This window comes from Marmota marmota, unplaced genomic scaffold, assembly GCF_001458135.2.
Source record: "Marmota marmota marmota unplaced genomic scaffold, marMar, whole genome shotgun sequence".
Classification (NCBI taxonomy): Eukaryota; Metazoa; Chordata; class Mammalia; order Rodentia; family Sciuridae; genus Marmota; species Marmota marmota.
The window spans coordinates 27,777,582-27,796,825 of record NW_026000242.1 but is presented as its reverse complement, the minus strand read 5'-3'; the positions used below and the strand labels follow the sequence as shown (position 1 = coordinate 27,796,825).

Sequence of the window (19,244 nt, the reverse complement as noted above, 5' to 3'; positions counted from 1 at the left end):
TTACAGTTGTTGGAAGTGACATACTGACAATTGAGTCTGGACCACTTAGTAGTGAAGACAAATCACTTTCATGCCAAACAGATGCCAGAAAGGAAGAAGGTATTTTTTTTTTCCCCACAATTTAGATTAAACTTGTTTAACTCTTCACATCTTTTCCCAGTAAAATTACATGTAATAAATGAATGGAAGGGTATTAATAGCAGTGTCAAAATTCTAAATTTTTAAAACTTATTTTTGTTTTGGGGATTCTCATAGAAACAAGTGCAGTTCCATCTGTCACAACTCTAGCTCAGAGTTCAGTTCTACTTCATCCTCAAGAAGAAGCAGTCAGAGTTAGAATGTCAGCAAGGCAGAAACAGGTAATTGAAAATATTACTTTTACAGTTTTTCTTCTCCTAGGTACTCCAGCTTTATTTGACCCATGTAATTTGTCTTAATATCTGGCTGGTTTTGATGTCGTGTTTTCTACCTTGTGATACACACACTCAACTGATAAAATGCATTGTCTTTACTTGTGCTATTCATTTGACCCTTACTGTGTCTTCTTTGTATTTTGTGCTTTGTATACATTTTATATTCCCTATGAAATCTATAAGGTTTTTAAAAAGGGAAATTGTTGTCTTTAAAATAGTTTATTCTACATAATTTCTGATATAATCCTTTGTACAGAGTAAGTGCTTGATAAATATTTATTGATTTAATGAGTCTTTGTCATAATATATTAGACGGGCTTTGTAACCCTCCAAAACTTTTGAAAAGTAGTATTAAGAGGAAAAATTTTAAGTTCAACCTCCTTAACTGTAAATTTGGTCTCTATTCTACTTTTAATAAGTGATTTTTTAAATACAGATTACCTTGAAGGAGGCTAAATTATTCCTAAGCCAGTTTATAGGTATAGTTTTTTGCAGAAATATAGCTGGGGAGTGAGAATTCTATGAGTTGGTATTTATTCTCAGATATTCTAGAACAGCATTGTCCAATAGGACTTTGTGTGATGGAAATGTTCCACATCTGTCCAATGTGGTAGCTACAAGCCCCCTTGAGCTGTGAGTCCTTAGAAGTGGCTAGTGCAAGCTGAAGTATTAAATTTTAAATTTTAATTTTAATTCATGTAAATGTAAACAATGATGTGTATTGACAATACAGTTCTAGAGGTGCTATGGAACTGTCAACAATATAAATTCAGTGGATCCTAAGTGAAGGAAAGTAAGACGAGGACAGGAACACCACTCTATATAGCCACTATTGCCTGATTAGGTATAAGTAAAGTATTAGATCGAAACATTCCTCTTTGCAAAAATACATCTGTGCCTTTTCCCACTTTTTCATTCAGTATTTTGTGTATCAGGAACTTTTCAAGGTGGTACATTTGACAGGCAACAAAACAGACTAGTCCTTTGGCTTCTAGATAACTTCTCTCTTAATGGGTATTCCTAAGAAATCAGAGTGCTATGGGGGTTTCAATATTTAATTTCTTCAGTCATTTATACTGGGAACAATGTAAAATTAAAGATGTAAAATAGAATTTGACCACACTGCTTGCTACTTCTCTGGAGGAGGTTCTTCAGTGGCAATCAGGCTCTCCTTGTACTCCTATAAAACAGAATAGTTAATGTGTTTACTCCTTCTTATGCTTTACCCTTCTTTTCATTTTTTTTTTTTCCCTCCTTTCCCATCTTATACTCCCACCCTTCCTTTGACAGTGCCACTAACAGATAAAACACCAATTGTGGTCAATAGGTATTCTTGGTGATGAGAACTATTTCTTGTTACTGTAACACATATTAACTTTTCTTTTATATGAGTTTGTTGTTAATAGACCAATAGTATTTTTATTACCTAGATAATGGAAATAGAAGAGCAGAAACAAAAGCAGTTGGAATTACTTGAACAAATTGAACAACAGAAGTTAAGATTAGAAACTGATTGCTTCAGGGCTCAGCTAGAAGAAGAAAAAAGAAAAAAAGCTCAACACTCTGGGGTAGGATGCCAGAAATCTTGTCACTGCATAAATCATTGGGGGGCAATATTGAAAATATGAACAGTCCTAGCATTCAGAAAAGTAAAATGTCTAATTGTTATATATTTAATAATGTATATATAAAAAGTGTACACCAACCTAATGGCTCTCTGCTTTTAGTTTCTCTGGGATGCCAGCATAGACATGACTATGACTTGTGTGTCGTATATATGTGGAACTTTTGGATTTGAAACAGAATGGTGATTACTTCATTTCTTACTTCTTATAAAAGTGTCAGTCTTTTTATTAAAAAAGAATATAAAAAGCTATATGGAAATCTACAACTATAGAATTTGAGTTTATATAAGATACTTTAGTGTTTGTTCCTGAATTTGCCTTTTAATTAGTAGCTCTGTCTTTTCTTAGGTTGGCACTGCTTCTGCACCATGCACTGTGGTTGCTGATGACAACAGTCATAGGCAGATGATCCACGACTATCAACAACAGCTTTTACAACAAAACAGGTATTAGCTAGGGTATCATTTCTATGTGACAGTAAGCTCCATCTTTGGGATTTATTATTTGGTTTATATGAAGATCTAATTGGAATTCCTTTAGCATTTTTCTAAGGGAAGTATAATATTGTTCTTTTTCCACCATGATTATGACCAACCCTAGATTGCTGTTTTTTTGTTGTTGTTTAAATGTAATATAAAAACACTTGAAAATGTGGGGCTTTTTTTTTTTTAACTAAAAAGTAATATTAATTTTTGTTTGTTTGTTTTTGGTAGGTTACATAGGCAATCTGTTGAAACAGCCAGGAAACAATTACTTGAATATCAAACTATATTAAAAAGAAGGTACCCATCCACATCAGCTTCATCATTGATTTCTGATCCTATTATATCAGTACCACCATGGAAATCTGAAAAACACACTGCTGTATCAGAGCACTGGGATCAAAGACAGAGTCATAACAAATATCAACCTATGCAATCCATACAGTTCTCAAAATTAGAACAAGATCATATTCAGGTACTGAGACAAAATCACTTTCCACAAGGACAGGTAAAAACAACAGAAATATTAAGCACTTCAGATGTTTTAGCCAAGCAGTCTTTAGAATCACAAAAATATCTAAGACAATCCTCTCAAACTGAAACACAACAGAGTGACTATGAATTGATCCCTAAAGTTTCTCACATACTTTCAAGAGCTTTGTCACATGATAGGCCAGTGGAATTGCAGGATACTAGAAAAATATCTAAAACATCTATGGCAACAACCTCTCAGACTTTAGATTCCCAGCAAATATTATCAGAGAACAGTGAAAATTTATCTTCCAGGCTAACTGAAACTTCTTTATTCCTACCTGAGGGCTCTTTTAGTATTCCTCCGGTTAAAGTTGAATCTGGAAAAGTTCAGGAAACAGTGAATAGAAGTTCAGTTTCTGTAAGTCATTCTGTAATCAACCAAATGCATGATCGACCTTTGTCATCCCCAGAGACTATCACAACCCAGCAAGATAATGTGAAGTCTCTCCAGAAACAATTAGAACTACAGAAGGAAGTCCTTCAGGCAAGACAGGAAGTTCAGGAGCAATTGCTTTTGTCCAAACAAAAAGAATTGGAAGAGCAAATTGGACGCCCTGTATTCCTCCCAATGGTAACTCCAGATGTTTTTACTTCACTGCCTTCTGCCAAAGCTGAATCAGGGAAAATCCAAGAATCTTCTCCAACCAAGTATACTACTACACTTTCCTCAAGTGATCCTGTGATCTCAGGCCTTCAGGATAGGCTTTTGAGTTTTTCACAACCTATCTTATCACAGCAAAATAACTCTAAACTTCTCCAAGAACAATTGAATGTTCAAAGGGATAACCTTCAGGCTAGACGGGAAGCCCAGGAAGTCTTATTCATACCTAAGCAAAGTGAGTTAGATGGAAAAATAAGTTATGCACAGGCCGAGCCTCCTTCTCTGCCACATCAGGTAACTGAGCATATACATTCTTCACTACCTTTTGCAGATAGAAAATCTGGGGAAATCCAGGAGCAGCAATTCTCCAAGAGTGAAAAAGGACTTCTCTCAAACCAATCTGAAATCCCAGAGTCTCAGGATGGGTTTTCAAGTTTTCTACAACAGTTCCGACCTCTGCATGATAGTTTAAAGTTGCTCCAAGAACAGCTGACTACACAGAGGGATACTCTTCAGGCCAGACATGATGCTCAGATGGACTTACTTTTCCACAGACAAAGGGATTTGGGGGATGATAAATCTGGGCAGGTGAGTTCTTCATACTCAACAATGGTTGCTCAACATTCAGATGACTTGCAGGTTTCTGCTAAAGCTGAGCCTAGGAGAGTTCAGAAACTTTATTTATCTGAGGAGGAGAATATAACTCCTCTTAGTGATTTGATGATCCCAGCTCTTCAGGATAAGTCTCTCAGTTTTCCATACCATATCCTGCCACGACAAGAAAATTTGACAACATTCCAGGAACAGTCACACATACAGAGGGTAGTACTTGATGCTGGACAAGTAGTACAAACTCAGGAATTTGTACCTGAACAAAATGAATTGAAGAGAAAAATTTCTTCTGAACAGACTGGTATCTCTTTACCTGTATCCCAGGTAGCTGAATCTGAAAGATCACAGGAGTTTATGTCAATTAAGAGTGACAGTACAGTTCCCTTAAGCCATTCTAAGATCCCAAGATTTCAGGAAAGATTTTTGAGAATTTCAAAACATATACTACCTCTACAAGATAATTTGGAGGAGCACCAAGAATGGCTAGACACAGAGAAAGAGGATTTTCATTTCAGCCAGAAAACCCAAGAAAATACATCTTCTGACCAGACTGGCTTGTCTTCCTTCATACCCCAATTAAAACAACTTTCATTTACTTCCTTCCCCTCTGCTGACTCTGTTACAATGCCGGAACCTCTTTCAACAGATAGTGATAATAAAGTTCCCTCCAGGCATTTACAGATTCCAGAATTGCAGGATAGACTTTTGAAGATATCACAACGTATCCAGCCTCAACGAGATAATTTGAAGGCAATTCAAGAACAGTTAGCTACACAGAGGGAAGCCTTCATTCAATCTAGACAGGAAGCTCAGAAAGAAATGCTTTTAGATAAACAGAGTAGGTGGAAGGGAAGGATGTCCCCTGAGCAGGTGGGGACCTCTTCCTCACTACTGCTATCTTTATCTCCTAATGAATCTGAAAGAACCCAAGAACTTTGTCCAACTATCAGTGATAGTATAATTTCCTCAAGTCATTCTGAGATGCAAAAATTGCCTGATAGGCTCTGGGGTTTATCACCACCTGTTTTAACTCAACAAGATAATTCGATTGCACTTCAGGAACAGTTGAATGCACAGACAATTTCCTTTCCTTCTATTGAGAAAACTCAGGAAGAGTTTGTGTTGCCCAGACAACGTAAATTTGAGGAAAAAGTATCTTTGAAGGATTTTATCCAACCTCACCATGGTGATATGAAGGTGCTTCAGCAGCAGTTAGATACACAAAGGAAAGTCATTCGATCTGGACAGGAAGTCCAAGAAGAACTGCTTTTGCAAAGATTAAGTAAATTGGAGAAAAGGGTATCATCTGAGCAAATTAGTTCCTCTTCATTCCTTTCCCAGGAAACATTGCCTGCTGCTAACTCTGAAAGAATGCAAAAATCTTCTGCCACCAAAATTGGTGATACTGAAACCGTAAGATCACAAGACAGGCTTTTGAGTTTTTCACAACCTATTCTGCCTCAGCAAAATAATTTGACAGCACAGTTTTACCTAGAAAGGAGCATGGTAAATTCTAATGAAAAACCTCAGGAAGAACTGCTTTTAAACAAACAAAGTCAGTTAAACAAAAGTGAATATGCTGAGCATGACCTCTCTTCTTCGTTTCAATCTAAGGAATTAGAGCATTCATTCATTCCACTACCTTTTGCAGAAGCTAAATCTGAAAGCATTTGTGAATTGTATTCACCTAAAAATGGACACGTAGCTCCTTCAAGTGATTCTACAATTCCAAGATTTCAGTCTAGACTTTCACAGCCTGTCTTAGCACAGCAAGATAAGATGGGTCTTCAGAAGCAGATGGATCTACAAAAAGAAGTTCTACAATATAGCCAAAAAGCCCAGGAAGAATTGCTTTTACAGAGACAAACAGCATTGCAGCAGCAGATCCAGAAACATCAGGAAACTTTGAAGGATTTCTTTAAAGGCAGGCAGGTATGTTTTAAACGTATATACTTAAGAATTAAACGCTGGAGCCAGGAGTGGTGGCGCACACCTGTAATCCCAGCAGCTTAGGAGGCTAAGGCAGGAGGATCGTGAGTTCAGCCTCAGCAACTTAGTCAGGACCTATGCAACTCAGTGAGACCCTGTCTCTAAATTAAAAATATGTAAAAAGGGCTGGGAATGTATGTGGCTTAATAGTTAAGCACCCCGGTTCAATCCCAGGTACCAAAACAAAACAAAAAAACAATGGAGGGTAAAACCTCACTCAGTTTTTAGTTACTGAGAATAAGTTTTGATCTTAACTGTGCTGTAATTTCCTACCCTACACATTGGAAATTAAAATAAAAATTGATCAATCTTCTGTGGTGATTATGAGATTGTTTGAAACTCAACCAATTTAAATGCAACTATCACAAAAGAATATAGATTCTTATTTGAACGTTTGTTATAGTGGGTTTTAAACTCATCGTAGATTAAAATTGTAAAAATAAACTGTTTAGCAGAATTTTTCATAGGCATTAATACACCTTGTACTCTTAATGTATAACACTTTGTTGACATTTATATATGGATCAAAATCAGTTCTATCTTCTTCCTTAAGGGACCTATTGACTGACTTTTAAGCTGTCATGATTTTAGGCTGATGGAGAGCTGGACTTGTGACTTGGGTTTGAATTGTTGACAAGACTGGCATAGTCACTCAAATTCATAGTTTATCCACATGGGAGATGAAAATGTGCTTTCCTAAATATGAATGTATCCATTTTATTTTAAAATGCTACTTCTTAAACCTTATTATTTAGTATAAATAGTTCTACAAATCCTTGATGTTCAGGAGAAGCTTGAATTGAGTGAGTCCAGGAGCAGTTAAGTCCTAGGGACTTAATTTGTCATTTGGAGGAAAATTAATGGGAAAGAAAAACAGAGGAGGATACCCAAGTATAATCTCTTATTGAAAGGAACAGCGAAGGCTTAGTTTTAGTTGGATGCTAAGCATGGTTATATTTTTTAAAGGGAATATTACCCTTTTAATATTGGAAGCATATCTCTTTTTTAATCTGGAGAAAATTAAAATAGTATAAGTGATGGAACTATTTACTTGAGTTTCTAATTTAGAAAAAAAATGTAAATATAAGGAATTCTTCTCATAATTCCTCCACTTTTGTCATCCCCACCCCCATCTGCCCACTTTTTTAGGCAAGTAAGCTCTCAGTCGAAAATGTTTTTAAAACACAGAAGATGGAGCAGCTCAGAGAATGGCTTCCTCATATCCAAGACCTAACAAGAAATGATCAGCAAAGCATTAGAGATGCAGATAAGAGCAACTCTGATGATAATTGGTTGTTTTCTGAAGATGGTAGTGCCAAGCAAAGTGGTAAGATAATTGCATTTTATTGTAATTATTCTGCTGATTATTCTTTGGTTTCATCCCTTGAAGTTTCCTGGTTGTAGAAAAATTTACAGTATGTTAATAGATTTTCATTGTGCCTAACTTTGTCCTTGATGTGATAGGTGAGCACCTGGACAAAGAACCAGGTAGAAGAACCTCAAAGCCACCTGTAGCCAGAGTTAAATCTGGATTAGACTTAAACCAACATGAACTTAGTGCTATACAAGAAGTAGAATCTCCACCTAGTGGCAGAACTTCTATACCAGGTAAATAGATGGTTTGATAAGATAAAAAGATATTTTCATGGTTTGTTAGTTTTCTACCTTCTTTGAAGATGCTAAAATTTAGAGACTTAGTTGTTGAGTACTTTTGAAAGGAAAAAACTGATTTACATAAGTAGTATTTATGTAATAGTATTTCTTGGACTTAAAGACATGTGGCATTGAGTAACCAGTGTATCTGACATGTGAGGGAAACGAATTTACTGCAGACAAAATTCTTTGATATTCTGTTTCTGATGCTGTTTATTCTCTCTGCTTCTGAACTTGTCGCATTCTAAACTTGTTTCTTGTTTGTTTTCTCTTTTCCCTTATCACTTTTCTATTTTAGTACTTTCACAACTTTTTTCCTATGTCTATTGCAGGATAATTATTAACACTTAAAATCCTGGCTTTAATGACAATTAGAACAGATGTATTTCTTCACCATACTTCTTCCTACATCCATTTACCTGGAAATATTCCTTTCTGCAATATTTTGTGAGCAGTCCTATCTGAATTTCATAATTATTTTTAGATTTCAGACTCACCAAATAATTTTTGTGATCACGTTTATCAAAGCAAATCTTTTAAGGAGGAAATTGGCATCTTTAATGATAATATAATTAAATTAATTAACACTAACTGTTTTGGTCTTCAGCCATAAAATATTGTGTCTTCATTTCTGATTGTTTGGAAGAATTAAGGAAGGTAGAGAGCCAGAGTAACCCCTTTTTTTAATGCTTTATTAGTATATTAAAATTACACATAATAGTAGGGTTCATTTTGACATAATCATACATGTGTAAAATTTGATTTGCTCCATTTAGTCCCCAGTGCCTTCTCTTTCCTCCCCTTTTCTCTCCCCACTATTCTCCTTTCTTTACTCTAGTGGTCTTCCTTCTATTTATCTGTTTACTTTTATTATTGGTGCTTTATAAATACACATAAAAGTGGAATTCACTATGGCATATTTATACATGCACATAGCATAATGTTGTCAAATTTCATTCTGAATTTCTCCCATTTCCTGTCCCTCCTCCTCCTCAATCTCCTATCCTTATGATATTGATCCCCACCCCCCTGCTTCCCCATGAGAAAAACATTTGATCCTTATTTTCTGATTCTGGCTTAATTCACTTAGCATGATATTTTCTATTTTCATATATTTACCAGCAAATGCCATATTTTCAATCTTCTTTACGCTGAGTAAAACTCCATGTGTACATAAATGACATTTTGTTAATCCATTCATCTATTGAAGGGCACCCGGGCTGATTTCATAACTTGGCTATTGTGAATTTCACTGCCATAAACTCTGAGTGGCTGTATCACTATAGTATACTGATTTTAATTCTTTTGGATAAATACCAAGGAGTGGGAAGATTGGATCATATGTGGTTTCATTCTTAATCTTTTGAGGAATCTCTACTATTTATAGAGTGATTGTACTAATGTGCAGTCCTACCAACAATTATGAGCTTATCTTTTTCTCACATCCCCACCAGCATTTATTATTATTTGTATTCTTGATGATTGCTATTATGACTGGAGTGAAATGAAATCTCAGTGTAGTTTTGATTGGCATTTCCCTGATTGCTAGGGGAATTGAACATTTTTCATAAATTTGTTGGCCATTTGTATTTTCTTCTTTTGAGAAATGCTTGCTTAGTTATTTTGGCAACTTACTAATTTGATTTTTTGTGTGTGATCTCTTTGAGATCTTTATATTCTGAATATTATTTGCTTATCAGGAGTATCTGGCAAAGATTTTCTCTCATTCTGTAGGCTCTCTTTTCACATTCTTTTTTTTTTAATTTTTTTTTTTTTTTTTTAGTTATTCATGGACACAAAATCTTTATTTATTTTTAAGTGGTGCTGAGGATCGAACCCAGGTCTCACACATGAGAGGTGAGCGCTCTACCACTGAGCCACAACCCCAGCCCCTCTTTTCACACTCTTAATCATTTCCTTTGCTGTGCAGAAGCTTTTAAATTTGATGCTGTCCCACTTTTTAATTCTTGGTTTTATTTCTTGAGCTTTAGGGGTCTTGTTAAGGAATTTGAAGTGTTGACCCTATGTTTTTTCTTTTAGCATTTTCAAAGTTTCTTTCTGGTTTTTTTTTTTTTTTTTTTAAATATTTATTTTTTTAATTTTCGGCAGACACAACATCTTTATTTGTATGTGGTGCTGAGGATCGAACCCAGGCCGCACGCATGGCAGGCGAGCGCGCTACCGCTTGAGCCACATCCCCAGCCCTCTTTCTGGTCTTTTTGATCCACATTGATCTGACTTTTGTGCAGGGTAAAGAATCTACTTTTATTCTTCACGTAGATTTCCAGTTTCCCCAGCACCATTTCTTAAAAAGGCTATATTTTTTCCAACATATATTTTTGGCACCTTTGTCAAGTGTCAGATAACCATAACAGTTGGGTTTGTCTCTGTGTCTTCTATTCCATTGGTCTTCACATCCACTTTGATGCCAATACCATGTCCTTTTTGTTAGTATAGCTATATAGTATAATTTAAGATCAGGTATTATGATGCCTTCAGAAACACTCAGAGTAACTCCTAAGAACCAGTCCCCTTTCTGTTTTGGGTTTTTTTTTTTTTTGGAGGGAGGAAGGGTACCAGAGATTGAACTCAGGGGGCACTGGACCATTGAGCCACATCCCCATCCCTATTTTGTATTTTATTTAGAGACAGGGTCTCACTTGCTTAGCACCTCGCTGTTGCTGAGGCTGGCTTTGAATTCGCAATCCTCCTGCCTCAGCCTCCCCAGCCTTTGGGATTACAGGCATGTGTCACCATGCCCGGCTCCCTTTCTGTTTTCTTAAGGAGCTTATAAAGTAATGATTTTGTTACTTTGGAAGTTTTTTTCCTGTTTTGCATTATTTGACAAACCACAACTCTTTAGGAACTGATTAGTGCTTTCTATAATTCAGATTATGAGGAAGTGCTCATCATTGATTTTTATAATTTAATGAATCATGTTTGAAATTGTAAAAATGTCATCTTGTCTAAAAGGGAAATTAACATAATCCCTTATCTCCATTCTATCTTCCAGCCTTCTTTTTTCATTAAATAGTATCCACATTTCAAGTCTCAATACTTCTCTTATTGATATCTCCCAACACCCAATAAACTACCAAGTCTCAGTTCTACTCTGAACTCTTGAATCTGCCCACTTCTTTCCATTCCTGCTGTCACTCGTTTAATTCAGACTATCATTTTTTTTCTTGAATACCTGCTAAAACTTGCAGTGTCTCCTTATTTCAACTCTTGCTTTATTCCTGTTCATTTTCCAATGGCATATTCAGAGTAATCTCCCTCTTTTTCCCCACTTAAAACTCTGCAGTGGTTCCTGTTGATTGGAGGAATGAGTCTAAATTAGCTGAAGGCCCTGGCTTCATCTACAAGGCCCTTCATGATCTTGCTTCTTGATTTAAGCGCCTTTGTCTGATAAATAGGTTTCTGTATAATGTCTGTTCTAACACTTCTTAATATAATTTTTTACATAGTTTACACTGTTTTCTGTTTGTGGAATATCTTTTAGTTGGAAGTTGAACAAGGTCAATTTTTTTTTTTTTTTTTTTTGGTACCAGAGATTGAACCCAGAGGTGCCTTTTTAATATTTAGAGACAGGGCCTCGCTAAGTTGCTGAGACTGGCTTTGAACTCTAGATCCTCCTCCATCAGCCTCCTCAGATGTTGAGATTACAGGTGTGCACCACTACACCAATATAATAAGGTCATTCTTAACAAGAATGTTATTTTTCCCTAAGGAGGCAAAAACTGGTTTGGAGGAAGATGAAAAAACGGTATTTTTGTTATGTACAAAGCAGTTATTAAAATGTCATGAGGACGGGGCAATTAGCAAAAAGTCCTAAAAGACTCCTTTGGAGGCTGATAATAAAAATGAAGTTGAATACACTGATTTATATTGATCTTCTAAATTTTTTTCTTTTTCCTCTGTCATTCATTTCTATTTCTTTTCTTTTTGCTTTCTGGGCAACTTTCCTTAACTCGTTTGAACTTTTCATCTCAATTTTTATTCTGACTATTAAATTGTAGTTTCCCAAAGGTTGGTTTTTCATTCTGTCCCTGTTCCCCCACCACCCCAGCCTTTTCATAATATTCATTCTGTTTCATGGATCTAGAATGTATCTATTCTAAATATTTACAGATTTTTTTTATTTGTTTGTTAGGGTTCTGTATTTTCTGTTTATCTGGAGTTCTTTTGTTTTCTCTGTCTGACATTTTAGAGGATTTCCTCTAGTGCTTTGCATATTTGAGTAGGATACTAAAAGTCCTGCTGGAGGACCGGTGGGAAAGGTATGCCTTTTTCATCAGAGACTTTCAACTTAATATCTGTAGTTCTTTTTCTTAAAAGGAAGATCCTATAACACCTGCACAAGCCTTTCTATTGGCACTGGAGCCAGACCTGAGGAAGCTGGGTTGACAGTGCAGACTTTGATGCCTGATTCCCTCAATGTGTCTGTCACTCCCACCCTTGCCTCATTTCTGTGCCTAATGCCCCTGAATTCAGAGTGTATTGAATACTGTTTATCTAGAAAACAGGCCTCATCTCGGGATGATGTTGAGAGATAGGGAGATCAGGAGACCAGAAGACCTAATTGTTCCAAGTATGTAGTTTTAAACATGATCCCTTTTTTCTCTTCCTGGACACATCTTCCTTTCATAATATTCTAGTCCATTTAATTCCCAAGTTTTATCTGATTCTGCACAGTAGATTGGCTTGCTTCTTTAGGGTATCTGCTTGTTTTTATTTTTGTGTCAAAGTATAACAAAGAGATACACCAATTGTAAGGCTTTATTTCAGTGATTTACAAGTCACTGAATAACCATGTTTCTTTTACCCAGGTCAAGAACCAGCACATGAGAGAGTCCTATAAATCTTTACCTTTTGCCATCCTGATTACTTTCCCCTCTCTTCTGAGCCCCTCATTTGATGTCTTTCTATTTGTTGTTGCTATTTTTGAACTTTATATTATACCTTAAAACACTACTAATGTTAATAAGTTTTCCAGGCATTTTTCCTGTGATCAATAATGAAGTATCATCAATGTTAGGATATGGGGGTATCATTAGTTAATCTAAATTGTCATTTTAGTTTTAGCTAGCTCTGGAAACTTAAGCAAAAATTTAATGACTTGTTTTTTTTTTTTTTTTTTTTTTAATTCCTCCCAGGTAATCAAAATTTTTATCAAGACAGAGACCCCATGAGGGTCTCAATAAGCCGAGAACAAATTTTCTTTGGGAGCCCAGTGGCCTGTGTTCCAGTTGGTTGTCTTCAACCAGCTGTCCAAGAGAGTGTCTGCAGCAGTGATGGTGATGAAACAGGTGAGAGATGAATATGGTGGTGTTGTGCTCAGGGATATGTGGACTAAATGATATTTATTGTAGGGTGATTTCTAAGATGATGAATAACCTCAGTGACTGTTGGTAATCAGATCATTATGGTACACCCATACTCTTGTTCTGTGCACTTGTTAAAAAATAATGAGGGCAAAGGCTGGGGGTATAGCTCAGTGGTAAAGTGTGTACTTAGCATGTACAAGCCCTGGGTTTAATCCCAGCACTATCTTATTAAAGTGGATCAATGATAAAAAAGAAGTAATGAAGGGGAGCTAAAACAAAAAAACCTGCTTATAAAAGGTAAATATTTAAAAAGTGGTTTACAGCTAATAAAGCAGTATTAGAACTGTATTCTATATAGTCAGTAAGCATATTATACATAAAACAGTTGGAGATAGATAGATATAGAGAGGCTTTACCACTGAACTATAACCCTAGAGGCTTTATCACTGAACAGCTCAAATATAGAGTGCCAAATATAGAACTTTTTAAAGATAATATTTCATAGTACTGTATTTCATTTAAAATGTGAATTGTTACAAATAGGCTTTAAGCACAAAACTTGTAGAACTGCCAGCTATATAAAACTTACAACCCTCATAGACCTCCTACTAGTATTTACTTAATGAAACTATTTAAAAGCAAAATCACTAATATTCTAAATAAATTTCACTTCCCTTGTTCAACTTTTTCTGTATGAAAATAATAACATGCTTCTTGTAAAAAAAAAATCTATAATAAATGAACATATAAGATTGAAAATAGCCCTTTTCCATCTTTTAGACCTAACATTCATGTATTTTTAAAGGATTTTATTCATGAAATAATAGTGACAACTACAGTTAAAAAAAAATATGCTACTCAGTGTTTTAAACAAAAACTAGATTTTCTTTTTACTCTAAGACAAGGCAATTTTAAAAAGTAAATTGTAGGAAAGCACAGAATGGTGCTCTCTGATGCTAAGAATTTAATTTTTTCTAATCCAAACCATTTCCTCCCCATTTTGAATTCTGAAATTCATATTTTAGTTAAAGTCAAAGAATCTGATGTTGATAATCATGCAATATTAAGTTATGCTCTGGAGGAGGAAGAGCGTACACATCTGGGTCCAGCTGTAAAACCAGATGATCAGGTTAGTAATGTCTCTGTATATACTAAATTTTAGAACTTTTTGGTTTCATATTCTCTTTAGTTTGTTGAAAAAATAAAGTCTATGTTCTCTGAGATCTGCTCTTATTAAAGTGGATCAATGATGAAAATAGCCAAATCTGAACATCAGAAGACATCCTAGTCAATCTGATGCATGATCTGTAGTGTTCTGAGAAGCAAAACTGTAATCATTTAAAACAGTTGGGGCTTGTGTCTGGGTGTGTGTGTGTGTGTGTGTATGTGTGTGTGTTCACAAAGGTAACTGAATAACTGAGGACATGCTAATGGATGAGAGAGATTGGGGATGGGAGAAAGAGAGTTTATCTAAGAGTGTTTATCTAAGGCTAATCATTTCTGAGCAATGATGAAAAAATTTTACTACTGACCTTTGTAACTATGAAGGTTTCTACACTTGACCTGAGCTCAGAATTGACAACTTCTGAGGTTTTTAGAATTTATAGAGTTTTTCAAGCTACATCATGATATAATATTTCCCTTAAATTTTTAGACTGACGAACGAATTTTTCATGAGCCATTATCTTCAGTAACTCTTTCTACTGGGAGCTTTATAAGTTATGAAAACACAGATTTGAGCCTTACGGATCCAGGTAATAACATCCAGTTTAGTTGCAATATAGTGGTGGGAGGAAACATTGCTTTTTCATAGTGTACTTGGCGGGGAAGAGCTGGGAGAATAGTTCCTTTAAATCTCAAAAGCAAAGTATTCATGCCAAATAAAATATAAGACAGTGGTTGGGCATGGTGGCACACACCTGTAATCCCAGCGATTTGGGAGGCTGAGGCAGGAGGATTGTGAGTTCAAAGCCAGCCTCAGCAAAAGTGAGGCACTAAGCAACTCAGTGAGACCATGTCTCAGTACAAAAAAGGCCTGGGGATGTGGCTTAGTGGTTAAGTGCCCTGGTACCAAAAGTTCTATTCCTGGTACCAAAAAAAAAAAACAAAAACAACAACAATTGTATTAGACAGTGTGACATCCTAAAAGTGGAGGTAGGTGTGGTGACATATGCTTGTAATCTCTGCTACTTGAGAGGCTAAGGCAGGAGGATAACAAGTTCAAAGCCAGCCTTGACAACTCAGTGAGACCGTCTCAAAATAAAAAATAAAGCTGAGTATAGTTGCACATACCTGTAATCCTAGTGACTCCAGAGGCTGAGGCAGGAGGATACCAAGTTGGAGGCTAGCCTCAGCAACTTAGCAAGTCCCTCAGCAACTGACATCCTGTCTCAAAAAATTAAAAGGGCTGAAAGTGTAGCTTAGCAGTAGAGCACACCTGGGTTCAATCCACCCCCTCTGCCAGGTACCACAATAAATGAATAAGACTAGAAGTCACAAGGATGCTCTGTAGATCGCCAACAACTCTTTGAGAAATATTTACTCATGCCACATTTTACCATTCAGTGGAAATCTGAGCAACTTTCTTTCTTGATCTTTAGCATTATATATTGCCATGTCTCTATCAGAATATGTCTTTAAGGAAGTGTTAAAAGGAATATGTTGTTAATGTCAAATATTTTCATTAAACTCAATTTTCAGAGTCATTTTCAGAGCACATGGACTACCGGGAACAAAAATCTACCAGCAGTAAAGAGGAGGAAATGGATATTTTAAGTTCTATAATTCCTTCAACACAAGTTATTTATCATCAGCAGAACTCTTCAGATGTTCATAAATCTCTGTTGCCTGCAGTAGAAGAATTTACATCTGGTCATACACACTTTCAGCAGACCACAGACAAGTACATAAATGAAGCAGATTTGAGGCCTGAGAAAACAGACTTGCAAGGTAAAATTGTTTTAAAGGAATACTTTCATATAAATTAAGTTTTCACCTTTTATCCTTCTTAGTTTCAATTTACTGTTTGAGCTTCATGTTTTTATCGCCTGATGCAACACAGTTATACCATAGAAAATATAGAGGGCATTTAATTAGAGAAAGTATCTGGAACCAGTTTGACTGAAGAACAAGGAGAGATTAATGAGCAAATCTTCCTTTGCTTTTGAAATGTTCCCTATTCCAGGTGGGGCCAGGTAGGGCTCAGAATTCAGAAGTAGATTTGAATTATAGGCTATTTCCTAACTGAAATTATGGGCAAAATTTAATATACCCTTTTATCATCTCTAAAAGAAGGATGTTAGAGTTTGAAGGAAATGGTACATGAAGCACAATTTTGGCCCATGGTAATACTGAGTACAGTGCACCTTCCCTCTTTTTTTCTTTTTCTTTTTAATCATTGATCCTGAGGTGAGAACAGCAAAGATTATAGCAAAGCAATGATCGTATATGGCCTGTTATTCCTAATTAACCCTAGAAGTCAGAAGCTGATAGAAATGGAAACTGATGTTCTTCAAATGTTTTAGAGAGAGGATCCATATTTTTTAGTGCCTTGGAAATTATCATCATAGGACTTAATTTGAAAGCATCTACTGATCATGAAAAAAATAATTATATTGCATTAAAGGATTTTAATGAGTATTTTTAGTACTCATTTTCTAGACTTTACTTTAAATTTAAAAAATAACTATCTTAAAAAAAAAAATAACTATCCTTTTATTCCCCTCAAAATTCCAACAGTTGACCTTGACTTTCCAGAATTGGAACATATTTTTCCAAATCTGCATCGTCAGCTCTTTAAACCCTTAGAACCGCATCCAGATTTTGATTTATCATCATTGTCATCTGGGATTTCTCAAGACGACAGAAACTTTTACCAGGTATATTAAAATAGATACTCTTTTTTGCAAGTGAATATTTAAGAACAGTTTTAATTCTTTTTTTCTTTTGTTGAACAATGGTTCTCAACCTTGACTGCCTTTTAGAAATAAAAGGGAAACTTTATTAAGAAATCCCAATGCCATGCGAGGTGTGGTGGCACACACCTGTAATTCCAACGGCTTGGAAGTCTGAGACAGGAGGATCGAGAGTTCAAAGCCAGCTTCAGCAATGGCGAATCACCAAGCAACTCAGTGAGACCTTGTCTCTAAATAAAATACAAAATAGGTCTGGGCATGTGGCTCAGTGGTTGAGTGCCCCTGAGTTCAATCCCTGGTACCAAAAAAAAAAGATCCCAATGCCCAGACTATCCCCCAGATCAATTAAATCAGAATGTCTGTGTTTGTTTTTAAATGTGGAACCAAGATTGCAGAGAGCTAATTAGAATTTTATCCTATCTGCAGTATCTTTAGCTAGTGCATATGACCCCATATAGGCCTGATAATTGTTTTGGTTTGCTTTTTAAAATTTACTTCATTGGTACAGTTTTAACATATTTAAATAAGTAAATATGACTTTGCAAAAGTTTTAAAAGTATTTTCCTACACAGTGAAGGAAGTGAGATTCAAACCTGGGACTTTCTACTTCCACAGCCCAACATCTTGACATCCCATACTGTTTGAATAAATCGGAAAATTAATTTCCACTTGTTTAGTTCACTGTTTTTTTTTCCTAAGTAATCTTTTTCTTACATCTCATATTGACTGAAAGAAAGAATTGGGTTTATAAATCAGCAAAGTATTACTGTGTTAGTAAAGTGGTAATTAAGGAAGAGTAATATCAAAGAAACAGTGATTATTGATACAACTAATAATATACAATCAGCCTTTCCTTGTTTTTTTCTGTCAGACCTCAGATCTTTCATCTGAAAGACACAGTGCCACTGCACCCAAAAGTACAGTTTCTTTCACAGCACTGAGAAAGGCCAGCTTGCATCCTTTTTTTAACACTAGCCTAAACCAGCCACCGGACCTTAACCTGGCTCAAGCTGCAGCTCAGAGTTTTGCTACAGATGATATTGAGGGTAAGTATGACTAAATAAAAAATATTAATCCATTAAATCCCAAGTTTTCAATTCTGCACATATTTTAGGTGCATACTGGTGCATTAAAATGTATTGGAAATCAAAATCTATACCTTGTATATGCTTTATGATCATTAAGAATGAAAATACAGGGGCTGGCGTTGTGGCTTAGTGGTAGAGTGCTCGCTTAGCATGCGTGAGGCACTGGGTTCAATCCTCAGCACCACATAAAAATAAAATATTGTGTCCACCTATAACTGAAAAATAAATATTTTTTTTAAAAAAAGAATGAAAATAAAAATGTCCTATAAATAGGACACTGGAACAATATATGATCTTTTACATAGGACATTGGGCAAAAATAGTATCTAGGACACTGGAATAAAAAAGGTTAACTTAAATGATTTTTTTCATGGCTCCTTACATCCCTTTCCTTGGAAATTATACCTGGTCCCCCTAGATTTGTCCTTATTCCTGTCCTCAGTATTAGAGGTTTTATGTATTTTTTTATTTAGTTAAATAACAGAAGTGGAAAAATAAATTTCTGTTCTTTATAGTCTCATACTGGGGAATAAAACTGACCAAATTATATTGTTGTATGTATACAAATATGTAATAGCAGATCTCACTATAATGTGTAATTATAATGTGCCAATAAAACTAAAAATAACAGAAGTAAAAAATGTTTAGTTTGCATTTTTACAATACTGAACTTTGTAATATAAAAAGCAAGAGTTACCTCTTGACCCTCAATTCTACTTCTACCTCTAGTTCTAGCCTAATAGAACTTTTATACACACACATATCTATGTATATACCTATACACATGACATACATACATGTACATTTTATTCTGTTTGTTCAAAATCAATATTGTTCTTTCATAGAGGAAAATCATCATTTTGTCTGATACCCAAATTGTGTTTATTAAACATTAGAAAAAGAGGCAATATGTGTTAGGAGCTATAGAGTTGATTGAAAAATCACTGTGACCATCTTTTATTTGTCTAGTCATATGTTTACACATCAGTATTCACTCTTAAAACTG

At 35.4% G+C, this 19,244-nt stretch overlaps 1 protein-coding gene and 2 non-coding genes across 15 annotated transcripts in view; all 3 read left to right on the top strand.

The window, feature by feature from the left end:
- Cep295 (centrosomal protein 295) overlaps positions 1 to 19,244 on the top strand; it is a 70,316-nt gene that overhangs the window by 46,997 nt on the left and 4,075 nt on the right. For 11 of the 13 annotated variants that reach the window (XM_048795739.1, XM_048795737.1, XM_048795734.1 and 8 more), the window contains 13 exons: positions 7 to 99; positions 256 to 359; positions 1,844 to 1,981; positions 2,387 to 2,484; positions 2,752 to 6,199; positions 7,406 to 7,583; positions 7,721 to 7,864; positions 13,066 to 13,218; positions 14,262 to 14,365; positions 14,891 to 14,990; positions 15,937 to 16,185; positions 16,975 to 17,114; positions 18,022 to 18,196. In XM_048795739.1, the coding sequence (XP_048651696.1) occupies positions 7 to 99; positions 256 to 359; positions 1,844 to 1,981; positions 2,387 to 2,484; positions 2,752 to 6,199; positions 7,406 to 7,583; positions 7,721 to 7,864; positions 13,066 to 13,218; positions 14,262 to 14,365; positions 14,891 to 14,990; positions 15,937 to 16,185; positions 16,975 to 17,114; positions 18,022 to 18,196 (5,124 nt within the window). Of the gene's footprint in view, positions 1 to 6; positions 100 to 255; positions 360 to 1,827; positions 1,982 to 2,386; positions 2,485 to 2,751; positions 6,200 to 7,405; positions 7,584 to 7,720; positions 7,865 to 13,065; positions 13,219 to 14,261; positions 14,366 to 14,890; positions 14,991 to 15,936; positions 16,186 to 16,974; positions 17,115 to 18,021; positions 18,197 to 19,244 lie in introns of those variants that run through there. The other 2 variants (XM_048795744.1, XM_048795745.1) reach the window with 2 other exon arrangements.
- LOC125614004 lies at positions 14,478 to 14,557 on the top strand. The gene has a single exon (XR_007344648.1). It is a non-coding gene; the product is annotated as a small nucleolar RNA U2-19 (small nucleolar RNA).
- LOC125614003 lies at positions 14,739 to 14,808 on the top strand. The gene has a single exon (XR_007344647.1). It is a non-coding gene; the product is annotated as a small nucleolar RNA U2-30 (small nucleolar RNA).